The 13,375-nt window shown below is 43.1% G+C and overlaps 1 protein-coding gene across 1 annotated transcript; it reads right to left on the bottom strand.

The window, feature by feature from the left end:
• Positions 1 to 8,729: 8,729 nt before the first annotated feature.
• LOC145088025 (5-methyltetrahydropteroyltriglutamate--homocysteine methyltransferase) lies at positions 8,730 to 13,137 on the bottom strand. The gene is made up of 10 exons (XM_079026216.1): positions 12,999 to 13,137; positions 11,665 to 12,018; positions 11,505 to 11,592; positions 11,281 to 11,408; positions 10,803 to 11,194; positions 10,466 to 10,710; positions 10,215 to 10,381; positions 10,016 to 10,121; positions 9,671 to 9,921; positions 8,730 to 9,518 (listed from the first exon to the last, which is right to left on the bottom strand). Exons 2-10 carry the CDS (start codon positions 12,012 to 12,014, stop codon positions 8,948 to 8,950), a joined length of 2,298 nt encoding a protein of 765 aa, XP_078882342.1. The 5' UTR covers positions 12,015 to 12,018; positions 12,999 to 13,137; the 3' UTR covers positions 8,730 to 8,947.
• Positions 13,138 to 13,375: the final 238 nt, after the last annotated feature.

Below are 13,375 nucleotides of genomic sequence, written 5' to 3' on the forward strand. Positions count from 1 at the left end.
ATCCTGGTAGCGAGGATGGTATACGTTAGAGACCTGGTTAAGGTCGGTATCCTGTTATGTAGGGTGATGCTATGTTAGTGACCGGTTAGGTCGGTATCCTAGTTAGGATGATGATATGTTATGTGATCTGTTAAATCGACTTGTTGATTGTGAATTGTTATATGATTGTATGTCTATGTGCACATGGTTGTTGGATTGGGGTTGGGTTGAGGCTGGTCCTGCTTTGTGCTGTAGGCCAAGATACCCAGGGCGGACCGGTTGTCCCGATGGCCCAGCGAGTGGTCCGGATAGACTGTAGGCCCCAAGAGGGCGGACCAGACGTGCCGAGGCTCGGAGAGTGGACCAGGCCGACTGAAGGCCCGGTGCGGGCGGACCAGTCATACTGTAGACTCAAAGAGTGGACCAGGTGGATTGAAGGCCCGGTGCGGGCGGACCAATCACACTGCAGACTCGATGTATATGGTTAGACTCGGAGGGTGGACCAGGTGGACTATTGGCCGGAGCGGCGGACCAGTCACACAGTAGACTCGAAGTGCATGGTTGTTCTGTGATCGGATATGATATGGCATGTTATGCGTGTATGGTATATGTGGTTGGTATTTTGGGGGTATCTCACTAAGCTTTCGGGCTTACAGTTGTGGTTTAATGTTTTTCAGTTTCTTCAGGAGACCGTGGCAAGGCAAAGGCGTGATCGTACCGCTCCTCATGATTATGTTTTATGATGTGATTCTGGGAAGACTCTGATAATAATTGTATTGAAAACCTTCTTGTAATAACATTAAGAAAATGGGTTGTTTTTGAAAAGTTAAAATTGGTTGAATTATTATGGTCGTTACAAGATCTATGGTTTGGAAGTGTTGGAATCGATTGAAGGTGACTAAATGGATTAAGACTAAGGGGACTCGACGAGTTGTTCATCCAACTTGGCGAGTTGGATCGTGGTCCCCCGATCTTTCGGATTTTTGAGCAACTCGGCAAGTCTAGAAGATGACCCAATGAGTTGGCCAAGGTTTTTTGAGTTATGAAGAATGAAAAAATCGACGAGTTGTATGGAAAAGTCCCGGTCTTGATATAGGAAAGAACTCAACGAGTTAGAAGAGAACTCGACGAGTTGGAACGCGATTTTGGGGTTTTATGATTTTGGAACTCAACGAGTTGATGTGGTCAACTCGGCGAGTTGAGTCAACCCATGATGTTGACTTTGACCAGAATTTTGACTTTGAAGTTGACTTTGACCAATGTTGATCCTTGGAGGGTTATGAAGTGCGGAATGAATTCTAAAGGGTAGTCCCATGCAAGGTTCTAAATGGCGTGAGGCGTGGCGTGGCGGCAAGGCCAAGCCTCAAGCTTAACGAGCCATGGCGAGCCATGGCGTTTTTCAAGGCGTGATGTAAGGCGGCGATTTTGTATTAATTTAAAATTATATTACCACATAAATATAAATTTATATTAAATATAACTACTTTTTAGAAGTGTTAGATCAATAATTAATAACAAAAAGTTTACAAAAACCACAATACTTGTATCTCCGATTTGAAAAGACATAGCAAAGAGCAAAAAACTGTGTCTCAAACGAAAAAACATGTGCCATAACGCGCCATGGAGCGCCATATCACACCTTGCCACGCGCCACGCCTAACAGCAACGTTATGAAGTTTTTCGTAACGGCAAAGCCACGCCTCACGCCATGGCGCGCCTTTTAGAGCACTGGTCCCATGTAAGGTTTGGGCCCAATTTGGAAAATTGGGCCATTAATGGGTTTTCATGGATTATATAGTATGGACCTCGACGAGTCGGAGGTGAAACGGTCATTTCACCCCAAGTAAGAGTTTTGGATCATGGTTTGAGACCCAATTACTAATTGGGTGATGTTTTGGGTATTGATAGCTTAAGGAGTTGCCAGGGCAGTAGCTAAGAAACTCTTGCAGTGGACTTCAACAGTATGAGGTGAGTTACATTCCAGTAGAAGTGGGTCGAAGGCACCAATGTCGGCCCACTAGTAGTTGATTATAGTGGAGATGAAATTCTTCATGATAATTGTCTAGTATGCTACTATCTGTTATGCTTTATGTGCTAGTATGCTATGATATTATGTGATAGTGGTAGGAGGGGTAGGTTAGACCCCTTATCCGGTTGAGATAAACCGGATGGTAGGTCAAGCACCCGGATATTCTTAACACGGTAGGCCAGGAACCCAGATACGCGTGAAAGTAGGGTTATGTTAGTATGTTATAGTGGTAGGGGTGAAATAGTCCCCGTATCCGGTTGAAATAAACCAGAGGGTAGGTCGAGCACCCATATATGCTTGATAGGGTAGGTTGGGCACCCAGATATGCCTGACAGGGTAGGCCAGGAATCCAGATATGCATCGCAGTATGTGATTATATGGTATGATGGGGGAACTTACTAAGCTTCGTGCTTACAATTTTCAGTTTTTGTTTCATGTACTTCTTTTGCAAAAGGAAAGGATCTGACATGATCACATCGCATTACACTATGTTTTCAGCACATGAGATCGTTGAGATTATACTATGATACTGTTATATTATGACATGTTTTTATTATCGATACATTGGCTTTTGTTATCAGTGATACTATGATTGTTTTTAGACAAATGGATTCATAATTGGTTAATTTAAAATGAAATTTTGGATTTTGGGATGTTACACTCAAAACACATACTTTTAGATCACAAACTCAAGAGAGGAGTTAGGGTTTGGGGAAAATGGCTCAAACTATGGAGGCTGAGATAAGGAAGGGTTATGAGCTCATAAGGACGTTTATATAACACCCAAACCCTAAATATTAGGGTTTCCATCTGACGTGAGTACGGCTAGCGTACACAAGTGTACGCCCAACGTAATAGGGTGCGCCTAGTACGCTTAGCGTACTCTTCTTGATCCTAAATTTGCAACTTTAGCCCTTAGACTTCTCTTGGCTTCACTCTTCCATCCCCAAGGACTATAAATGACACAATAATAATAATAAAAGAGAGGATTCAGAAATACCTGCAAAATATCGGGATGTTACAACTCTCCCCCACTTGACCTAGACTTTGTCCTCGAAGTCTGCTATAGCAAACAGGCTCGGATAATGCTCCTGCATCTCGGACTCCGGCTCCCAAGTCCACTCGGACCCCCTCTGATGCCGCCACTGTACCTTTACCAGAGGTATCTCCTTGTTGCGCAGAACCTTTATCTTCCTCTCCAATACAGCTACCGACTGCTTGACATAATTTAGGCGTTCATTGAATTGAATGTCATCCAAGTACACTACCGCATCCTCGTCCAATATGCACTTCCGCAACTGCGAAACATGGAAAGTGCTATGAATCTGACGGAGCTCCTCCGGAAGGTCCATTCTATACGCTACCTTGCCAACCCTGGCAATAATCCGAAATGGACCAATGTATCAGGGACCCAACTTTCCCCTCTTCCTGAAGTGGATCACACCCTTCCAGGGTGATACATTCAACAATACCATATCGCCAACCTGAAACTCTAACTCGGATCGGCTCCGGTCGGCGTAACTCTTCTGCCGACTCTGAGCGGTCTGTAACCGTTGTCTGATTTGCTGAATCTTCTTGGTAGTCTGCAGAACTACCTCAGTCCGTCCCATCACCCTGTGACCGACCTCACCCCAACAGACTGGGTACGCCATCTCCGTCCATACAACACCTCATATTGTAACAACCAAAAACTGGTATGTATTGAGACCCTCAAGAATTTATATTTTTGCATAATTGGTCCCTTGAGTATGCTGGGCATACCTATGGGTACACGTAGCGTACTCTACATGATTGATTACGGAGGAGCCTCACGTACGTTGGACGTACGTGAGGGTACGTCGGGCGTACGTATCAGAGGGTCAAAACCCTAAATTCCGGACTTGTCCCTTATTTAAACGTCTCTTGGCCTCTTGGACCAAACCCTATCGGTCTCTTTAGCCCCATTTCGTCTTCCTACAACTGAGTTAGTGTGTGAGTGAGAGTTGGAACCTAAAAAGAAGGTTTTGGTGGCCATTTTGGAGTTCTTTCAATAAGGAGAGTTGTTAAGCAAGCTTGGATCAGTTTGGTGCTTCAAGAATCTGCATTTGGGTCATCTTGCAAGGCTTCTGGAGGTAAAAAGCTTGCACCTTTCCATTTAAATCTTTAGATCTAGCTAGGGTTTTCTAGTTTGGTCCCTTTGTTGGATTTTAGACCTCTTTTGGCGAGTTAAGCAACTCCATGAGAGGAGAATGGCAGATCTGAGGTCCCATGGTCCGTTTGAAGCATAAAAATGGAGCCTTGGTGGAAGTATTGGTCTCATGCATGGGTTAAGGACCTTGGAAAGGTCTTAATGAATGTTTTGGGTGTATGTGAGGCATGCTAAAGTTGGCAACTTTATGCCTTAGGACGTATTAATCAAATCAAATATGGCTTTTGGTCGTAAAGGAATCAGGTATTAAGCACTTAATGGAGAAAGTGCTTGATGTGGAAGGACACTGGGCGTACTCAATGTACGCTGTGCATAGTCCTTAAGACCCCAGTATGTTGCGCGTACCAGAATGGTACGCCGAGCGTACGCGCTACAGATTGGTCTCATGCATGGGTTAAGGACCTTGGAAAGGTCTTAATGAATGTTTTGGGTGTATGTGAGGCATGCTAAAGTTGGCAACTTTATGCCTTAGGACGTATTAATCAACTCAAATCTAGCTTTTGGTCGTAAAGGAATCAGGTATTAAGCACTTAATGGAGAAAGTGCTTGATGTGGAAGGACGCTGGGCGTACTCAATGTACGCTGTGCATAGTCCTTAAGACCCCAGTATGTTGCGCGTACCAGAATGATTCGTCGAGCGTACGCGCTACAGATTGGGTCGGATCTGTTTTGGGCCTTTGAGCTTTTGGGCTTCATTTTGGTTAATGGATTGGTTGCATTCTATGAATCATGGTCTATTTCATCTGTTATGGGCCATGGATACTTTGGTTGGGCCTTATTGGGCCAAGAGGCCCATTAATAATTTTGGACTAGGATTTTGGGCCCATTAGCAAGGGAAGGATAATTGGGCCTCATGAATGGGTTTGGAGTTTGGGTTTTCCTTTTTCTAATCTAAGGTCCTAACATTGGTTATTATTATTATTCAGCTCGGGAGGTTTCAAACTGTTAGAAGAGCAGCTTTTGTATTCAGCAGACAGAGGTGAGTCTTCTCACCATACTCATGGGTCTAAGGCACCAAGGCCGGCCCATTATGTGATTATGATATAAGTGTTAGTCTTTCTGTGATTTGATATGATATGTGATTGTGTGTTTTGCATGAAAACCCCGGGGGAGCCCGTGGCATTGGATGTAAGACCATATGGGGTAGCCCATGGCAGTCCTAGGTAAAGACCATGTAGGGTAGCCCATGGCAGTCCTAGGTAAAGACCATGTGGGGTAGCCCATGGCACTCTTACAGGTTTTATGTATGCATGACTTATGTGATATGTGTGTAGCTTTAATTAGCTACTAGGATATGTGTATGTGTAGTGTATGGTATGCTCTGGGGAACTCACTAAGCATTTCGCTTATAGGTTGTTGATTTGTTTCAGGTACATCTGAGCCCAAGGGCAAGGGCAAAGCGTGATGGTGCAGCGTGCACTTGATCTCTCTTTTCCACTGTTAGGGTTTGGAGACACTCTGATGATTTGAATAAGTTGTAATGAATCGTTGACTTGAAAACAATTATGTTGGGATTTCATGGTTTATGCAATTATGTTTTGTTAATTAAAAATGAAAATTTTCTTTAAAAATTTGGGTCGTTCCACAAATAGTGGAGCACCAATACTGGAATGAAAGCCACTGTTGTAAGAGAACTCTGCAAGATCTTGTGGTCCGTGTATATGGTAGAGCGGACCCCATAGAGTTAATGTCTCCAGATCTTGAGAGCGAATACCACCGCTCCCAGCTCCAGATCATGAGTGGGGTATGTCGTCTCGTGCGGCTTCAACTGCCGCGAAGCAAAAGCTATCACCCGTCCTCTCTGCATAAGGACTGCTCCCAACCCGATGATAGAAGCATCACAAAACACCACAAAATCCTCAACTCCCTCAGGGAGTGTCAAAACTGGCGCCTCGCAAATTCGTTGTCGCAGAGTCTCAAATGTAGTCTGCTGCTCAGGGCCCCACCGGAAATCCACCCCCTTCCTCGTCAGACGAATGAGGGGCGGAAGTCCACCCCCTTCCTCGTCAGACGAATGAGGGGTACCGCAATCTTAGAGAAATCCTATATGAATCTCCAGTAGTACCCTGCCAATCCCAAAAGCTCCTGATATCCGAGGGAGATTTCAGAACCTCCCATTGCATAACCGCCTCGAACTTGGCCGGGTCGACCAAAGTCCCATCCTGGTTAATAAGGTGTCCAAGGAGCTAAACCTCTCATAACCAATGCTCGCACTTCAAGAACTTGACATACAACCGTTCTCGCCTCAAAACTCCCAATAACTCACGGAGATGCTCCTCATGCTGCTCCCTGGTCTTGGAATACACCAAGATGTCATCGATAAATACAATGACCGGGCGATCAAGTATTGGTCTGCATACCCGATTCATCAGGCCCATAAACAATGTCGGCTTATTGGTGAGCCCAAACGACATCACCACGAACTCATAATGTCCATAAAGAGTCCGGAACACGGTCTTCTCCACGTCCTCCTCCCTAACCCTGACCTGATGGTACCCGAACCTCAGGTCTATCTTGGAGAACCAAGACGCTCCCTGCAACTGATTGAAGAGATTATCTATCCTCAGGAGTAAATAATGGTTCTTCACTGTTAACTTGTTCAACTCCCGGTAATCAATGCACATCTGATGCGAACCATTCTTCTTCCTAACGAAGAGAATTGATGCTCCCCACGGAGAAGTGCTCAGAAGGATGAACTGCTTGCCTAGAAGTTCATGTAGCTGAGATGACAGCTCCTACATCTTAGGTGGTGCCAGTCGGTACGGTGCCTTGGCGATAGGGGTCGCACCTGGCACTAGGTTGATCCTGAACTCGACCTACCTCTCCAGAGGCACTTCGGGTAACTCCTCTGGAAACACATTAACGAACCCTCTGACAACCAGAACGTCCGACACCGAAACCTCATCCTTGACCCGCATATCCACCACATACGCCAAATAACCCGCACACCCGTGTTGAATATACTGTCAAGCCTTGCCAGCTGAGCAAAACCCTGATCCCAATCTGGTGCCCTCTCCGTAGATAACCAGTTCTCCCCTACTTGGGGTTCGAACTACCACCCGCTGACCCTCGCAGTCGATCATGGCACCGAAGCGACTCAACCAGTCCATACCAACAATCACGCATACATCCCCCATGTGAATCGAAATCAAGTCTATCGAGAAGGATACCTCGAAGATCTCCAGAACACAACTTCGATAGACTGAAGAAGCAGAAACCCCATGTTCGTTGGCAATAGAGACTTGCAACGGACACTCTAGCTCTCATACAAGCAAACTGAACTCCCTACTGAACGATCGAGAAACAAATAACCGACTCGCCCACGAGTCGAATAATATCAAAGCAGGTAAGGAGTTCACTAAAAATGTACCTAATCATAGGTACAACACATATAAGCATAAAACAATTATAATCAACAAGATAAGGGATAGAAACGTATCAGCAACCAAATCTGGCACTGTCTTGGCCTCCTCAGCTATAAGCTGGAAGGCACGTCCCCGAGCCTTCGGAGGCTCTGCTCTACCCTGACTACCGTCAGTAATCCTTAGTGTAGCCGGCACTGGAGCCTGCACCGACCTAGCAGCGAGTCATGGACAGTTGGTCTTCACGTGACCAACCTGATCGTAGTGATAACAGATCCTCATATCTTGAACCGGGGTTGGCTAGCGACAATCTCTCGTAAAATGCCCCTCCTTGCCGCATTTGCGGCACGCACTACCCGATCTACAAACTCCTGAGTGACCCTTCCCGCACTTTCCACAAGTGCGGCCGTGCTGGCCTCCAGACCTAGAATCAGCGGTCTTGACCGTTTTGTGCAAGTTGCGACTGCGTCGGCGCCTGACTCTGCTCCTGCAGCTGTAACTCAATCTCCAACTCTCGCCGCCTAGCGGCCTCCTGTAACTCCAACAATATATCACACCACTGGGTAGCAACAAACTGATGAATGTGAGTCTTGAACATGCTCAAATATCATGTCATCTGAGCCTGCTCAATGTAAGAAACCCAACAAATTTGATTTTTCAATGGCAAAATTTTAAATCCAGTTATATCCGATCACACATAAATCATGATCTCAAAGTATCTAATCTACTCTAATAAATGAATGTTTTTTTTGACAGATGTCATACTCTCATTATAAGTTTTATTCTATTTTTTTTTTAAATTCCACATAATACTTTAATGTAATATTTGCAATAGATATAATAATAAATGGATATCAATGTTATTAATAAACTTACCTTTTAATTTCAAAATTCTCAAAATTAAAGCTAATTAGTTTTTTTGTTTATTTATTTAAATTATTTGTTTAAATTTAAAAAATAAAAAACATTTCAATTATAATAATTTATTATTTTTTCTTATTTTTTTATAAATTCAAAATTCTTAAATATTTATATTTTTCTATTTAAATTTTTTAAGTTAACCGATATAATACATGAGTCTCGCAACTAATATTTTACTACGTAATATCATTTCAAGAATCAACAAATTAACAAGTCCACATCAATTGGCTACACTTTCAATGCAATTCCCTTTGAATGAAACGTATACTTTCAGATTCCATTTACTTTCTAAGAGTAACATAACAGTGGCATAATAGCCAGAAAGAACAATAAAAACCCCAAAAAAAAAACATACCATCAACAACAGTTATTGAAAATATCAATTAATGTATCACATATTAAAACTCAAGACACCTCTTTTTCTTCTTCCGACTTTTCTTCTTCTTGAAAATCATCGATCAGGGTCGCTCACTTGGCGCTGGCGAGCTCGGCGCGGAGCTTCTTGGCAGCGGTGACCATGTTCAAAAGAGCGGGTTTGACTTCGCCATACTTCCTTGTCTTGAGGCCACAATCCGGGTTGACCCACAAGATGTTGGTCTCCAAAACGGCAAGCATCTTGTTGACCCTGTCAGCAATCTCCTCCATGGAGGGGATTCTTGGAGAATGAATGTCATACACACCGGGCCCGATTCCAGCACCATATTTCACTCCCTCACGGAACACGGACAGAAGCTTCTCATCAGATCTTGAGTTCTCAATGGTGATGACATCAGCATCCATGTTGATGATGGAGTGGATGATGTCGTTGAAGTTTGAGTAGCACATGTGAGTGTGGATCTGTGTGGTGTCAGCAACGCCTACATTTGTGATTCTGAAAGAGTGAACAGCCCAGTCCAAGTAGAAGGCGTGCTCCGCTTTCCTTAGCGGCAATCCTTCTCTCAGTGCCGCCTCGTCGATTTGGATAACCGTGATTCCGGCCTTCTCAAGATCCTCAACTTCATCCTTGATTGCCAGAGCAATCTGGTAGCAAGTTTCAAATCTGGAGACACAGAGAAAATATGTCCGTCAGTTTTAGCAACCTACTTTGTATGTGTGTGTGTGTGTGTGTGTGTGTGTGTGTATATATATATATATATATATATATATATATATATATATATATATATATATATTGGATTTTGTGATTTATACCTGGGTTGGTCGTTACGGACAAAGGACCAGTTGAGAATGGTGACGGGGCCGGTGAGCATACCCTTCATGGGGCGTTTGGTCATTTCCTGGGCCATGGATGACCAGAAGACGGTCATGGCCTTTGGTCGGCTGACATCACCGTAGATGATTGGGGGCTTCACGCACCGAGATCCGTAGGATTGCACCCATCCGTTTGCGGTGAAGGCAAAACCGGACAGCTGCTCACCAAAATACTCAACCATGTCGTTTCTCTGAAACAAACATTACATGCAGTTTTTTAGCCAACCCCCTTTTTTATGAAACCGATTGAAATGAATTAATTTAGATTGTGTTTATCAAATATACCTCTGGCTCTCCATGGACAAGGACATCAATGTCAAGTTCTTCCTGAAGCTGGACAACTTTGAAGATCTCCTCCTTGATGGCCTTAACATATTCTTCCTCAGAGATTCTATAAATATAAACATATACTTTTTTGAGATTTTTTTTTATAAAAAGTAAGCGAATCAGTTTGAAATTATATAAAAGTATACAAACCACTCACTTTTTAGCCTTGTACTCACGACGAACTCTCCTGAGCTCGATGGTTTGTGGGAAAGAGCCAATGGTGGTGGTTGGGAGGATTGGAAGGTTGAGCTTCTTCTGTTGGGCATCCAGCCTGGCACTGACATTGGTGGCACGACGGTGGTCTGAGCCTCTCAAAGCAGCGGCCTGAGAATGCAGGTGTCAGCATCAACTTTTTTTTTTTAACAGTAATTTCATATATAGAAAAGGAAGGGGTTTTTAATCACTTACAGCCTTCTGCACGGATTCATTTGTGACTCTTGGGGAGGACTTCCTTGAAGCCTGAGCAGCAGCATTGGCTGAGAAGTAGGCCTCGTCTTTGTGACCAGCTAGAGCCTTGGCCAATGCATTGACTTCAACAACCTTTTGAGCAGCAAATGCGAGCCATGATTTGATTTCATCATCCAATTTAGTCTCATTAATAAGATCGACAGCAGTGTGAAGGAGTGAGCAAGAGGTCGAAACCACAAGCTTATCTACATATTTCAAATTTTATTTTATGTTAGGGAATTCATTCGGGTAAATGAAAGGAAAAGATTAATATGGTTAAAACGAAAGAAAAGCGCACCTTTGCCCACAATGCCCTCGAGAGACTCAAGGACAGTGAGAGAACCAGCAAGATCATTAGCCCAGATGTTCCTTCCATCAACAACTCCAGCAAAAAGATATTTCCCAGATGGGAAGCTGCTCTTGATCAATTCAAGAGTCTTTTCACCACGGATCAAATCAAAAGTGAAACCAGCAACTCCAGTCAATGAAGTTAGGGTTTTGAATGCTTCAGCTGGAACATCAGCAAAGTAGGTGGCAACAATAACATTAAGACCAGAGCAGGCCGATTCTAGCTCAGAGTAGGCCTTGGTGAAAGCTTCCAATTGGTACCCCTCAAGATCCTTCACAAGGGTAGCCTCGTCAAACTGGATCCATGTAGCACCTGCTTCCTTTAACTCAGCAATCACTTCCCTGCAGAGGTAGTTCTCGTTGTAATGAAACTGGGATTCTAGTTTATTGTGAAGAACATGAAAATGATCAAGAGAAAAGAGGCATACTTGTAGATTGGAAGGATTTTATCAAGAAGGGACAGAAGATCAAAGGTTTTCTCGACACCCTTTGCAGGTTTTGACAGCAATAAGTAGCTGACTGGGCCAACAAAGACGGGTACGGTATCAACTCCAAGCTGTTGCATTACAAACAACCAACCAACATATTAACCAAAAAAGATTACTACATCCTGTTTAAAAGAATCCGGAAAGAGCATATCAAGAACACGTACAGCCTTAGCCTCCTTGTATTCGGTCACAGCCTTGTGAGAAGCATAAGAGAATTGCACGTCAGGGCCCAACTCTGGGACAATGAAATGGCTGTTCGTCAAGGCATCAGTATTATTAGAATCGACAAGATCCAAAAAACTAAGGGGGCAATATGAAACTTACTAGTTGGTGTCAAACCACTTGGTCATTTCCATAGCTGGGACAGAGGCGTTTCCTCTGGCCATGGAGAAGTAAGTGTCGAAACCAATCTCACCACCATTCCAGTTGTATCTTGAGGGGACAGCACCAAGCATGGCAGTGGTGTCAAGAACCTGATCATAGTAAGAGAAGGTGTTGCTGGGGATGTACTTGATGCCAACACCAGACATCTGTTTCCAGATGGATGATCTGAGATCAGCAGCCACCTTCTGCAAATCCTCAGCACTGCTCTTGCCATCCCAAAAAGATTCAAGAGCAAATTTCAGCTCTCTCTTGGGGCCCATACGGGGATAACCAACAATGTGGGATGCCATTGTCCTGTTTCAACCACAAGTCAAAAATTAATCCTAAGATGGCCAGGTACAGAAGCAATCATGCAATGATGACACAGCACCTACAACTTTAAAGTTGCACTATACTCCGTATTAGGTCATTCTACCTCTAGAAAGACACATTTTGAACCAGTATAGACTTGATCAAATGAGATAATCAAAGGTTTCTTGCGTTGCACTAATCATGACCATTGTCAAAATTCTCTGCTTATACTAATATCGACTAGAAAAACATAATTGGGAATAAGTGCTGTCATGCAGGAAATTTCCACTTAAATACCAACTGGTATCAATTTTATTCTATTCATGTAAGATTTGTAAGAGGAGCCTCCCAAATCTCTTATCGCATGCATATAAAGCTTAAGTTATCATGTCACGCTTAAAAGACAATTGTTACAGAAAACTAAAGCAAATGGAAAGTTTTTCTATCTATCGCAAAGCAAAATCTCAGTAGATCAATTGCTCTCAATATCCTAGAACACCAGATAATATCCAATTATCATACCCATGCGAGTACAAATATCAAGTAAAAGTCCATGTACAGACAAAAAAACATACAAAATTGCCAGATCGTGTGATCTCGATAATCCAATCGCTTAATTCATATTTACTAAACCAAAAACTTCACAATTATCATAAACATATCTATCTGGTTCTACATTGCATAAAAATGATAAAATATCCTTGATAAATGACTAAATGCTCTCTTCTTCACAAATAGATAACATAAATCTACATAGATAATGGGATATGGGATCAGATCATGGACGCTTACATGCAGATCTAGCTCCATTACTTAACATTTTAAAAATCCAGTTTAATCTTCATAAAACAAATTAACTAGTGCAAAACACGCATGTTTTTATCAAATGCAGAAAGGGTAGCAGCAGACACAAGTCTAGAAGAGTCCAAATCGAACTTAATACAACCCATTCAAGCAATGAGTGACCGAGAGACAGGGCGTACCTGTAAACGGCGGTAGAAGAGGAAGTTACGAATCAAAAGGAGTCTCGAAGGAGACTAGTTGTTTCGTAATTCCGGTGATAAGGGAGAGAAGAATGGTTGACACGAATCGGAGAGAATGGAGAATGGTGTTTATTTATAGAAACTTGAGGCGGGGTAGGCAGGGGTTTGGGGTGGGTGAGTGCCTGAGTGGGTTGTTGAGCTGGGTAGATCAGATCTCAGGATCCCAACGTCCAGTCACGCGCCTACCAAAGTGTAAATATTACGACGAAAAGAAAAAAGGCTAAAATAAGTAAGAGCAAATTACATCAATGGTGTCTATAGTTTGGGTTAATTTGTATTTTTGATCTTAATTTATTTTTTTAACTCGAATGATCGAA

This window comes from Lactuca serriola, chromosome 2 (assembly GCF_051521515.1).
Source record: "Lactuca serriola cultivar US96UC23 chromosome 2, Lser_US96UC23_V15, whole genome shotgun sequence".
Taxonomy (NCBI): Eukaryota; Viridiplantae; Streptophyta; class Magnoliopsida; order Asterales; family Asteraceae; genus Lactuca; species Lactuca serriola.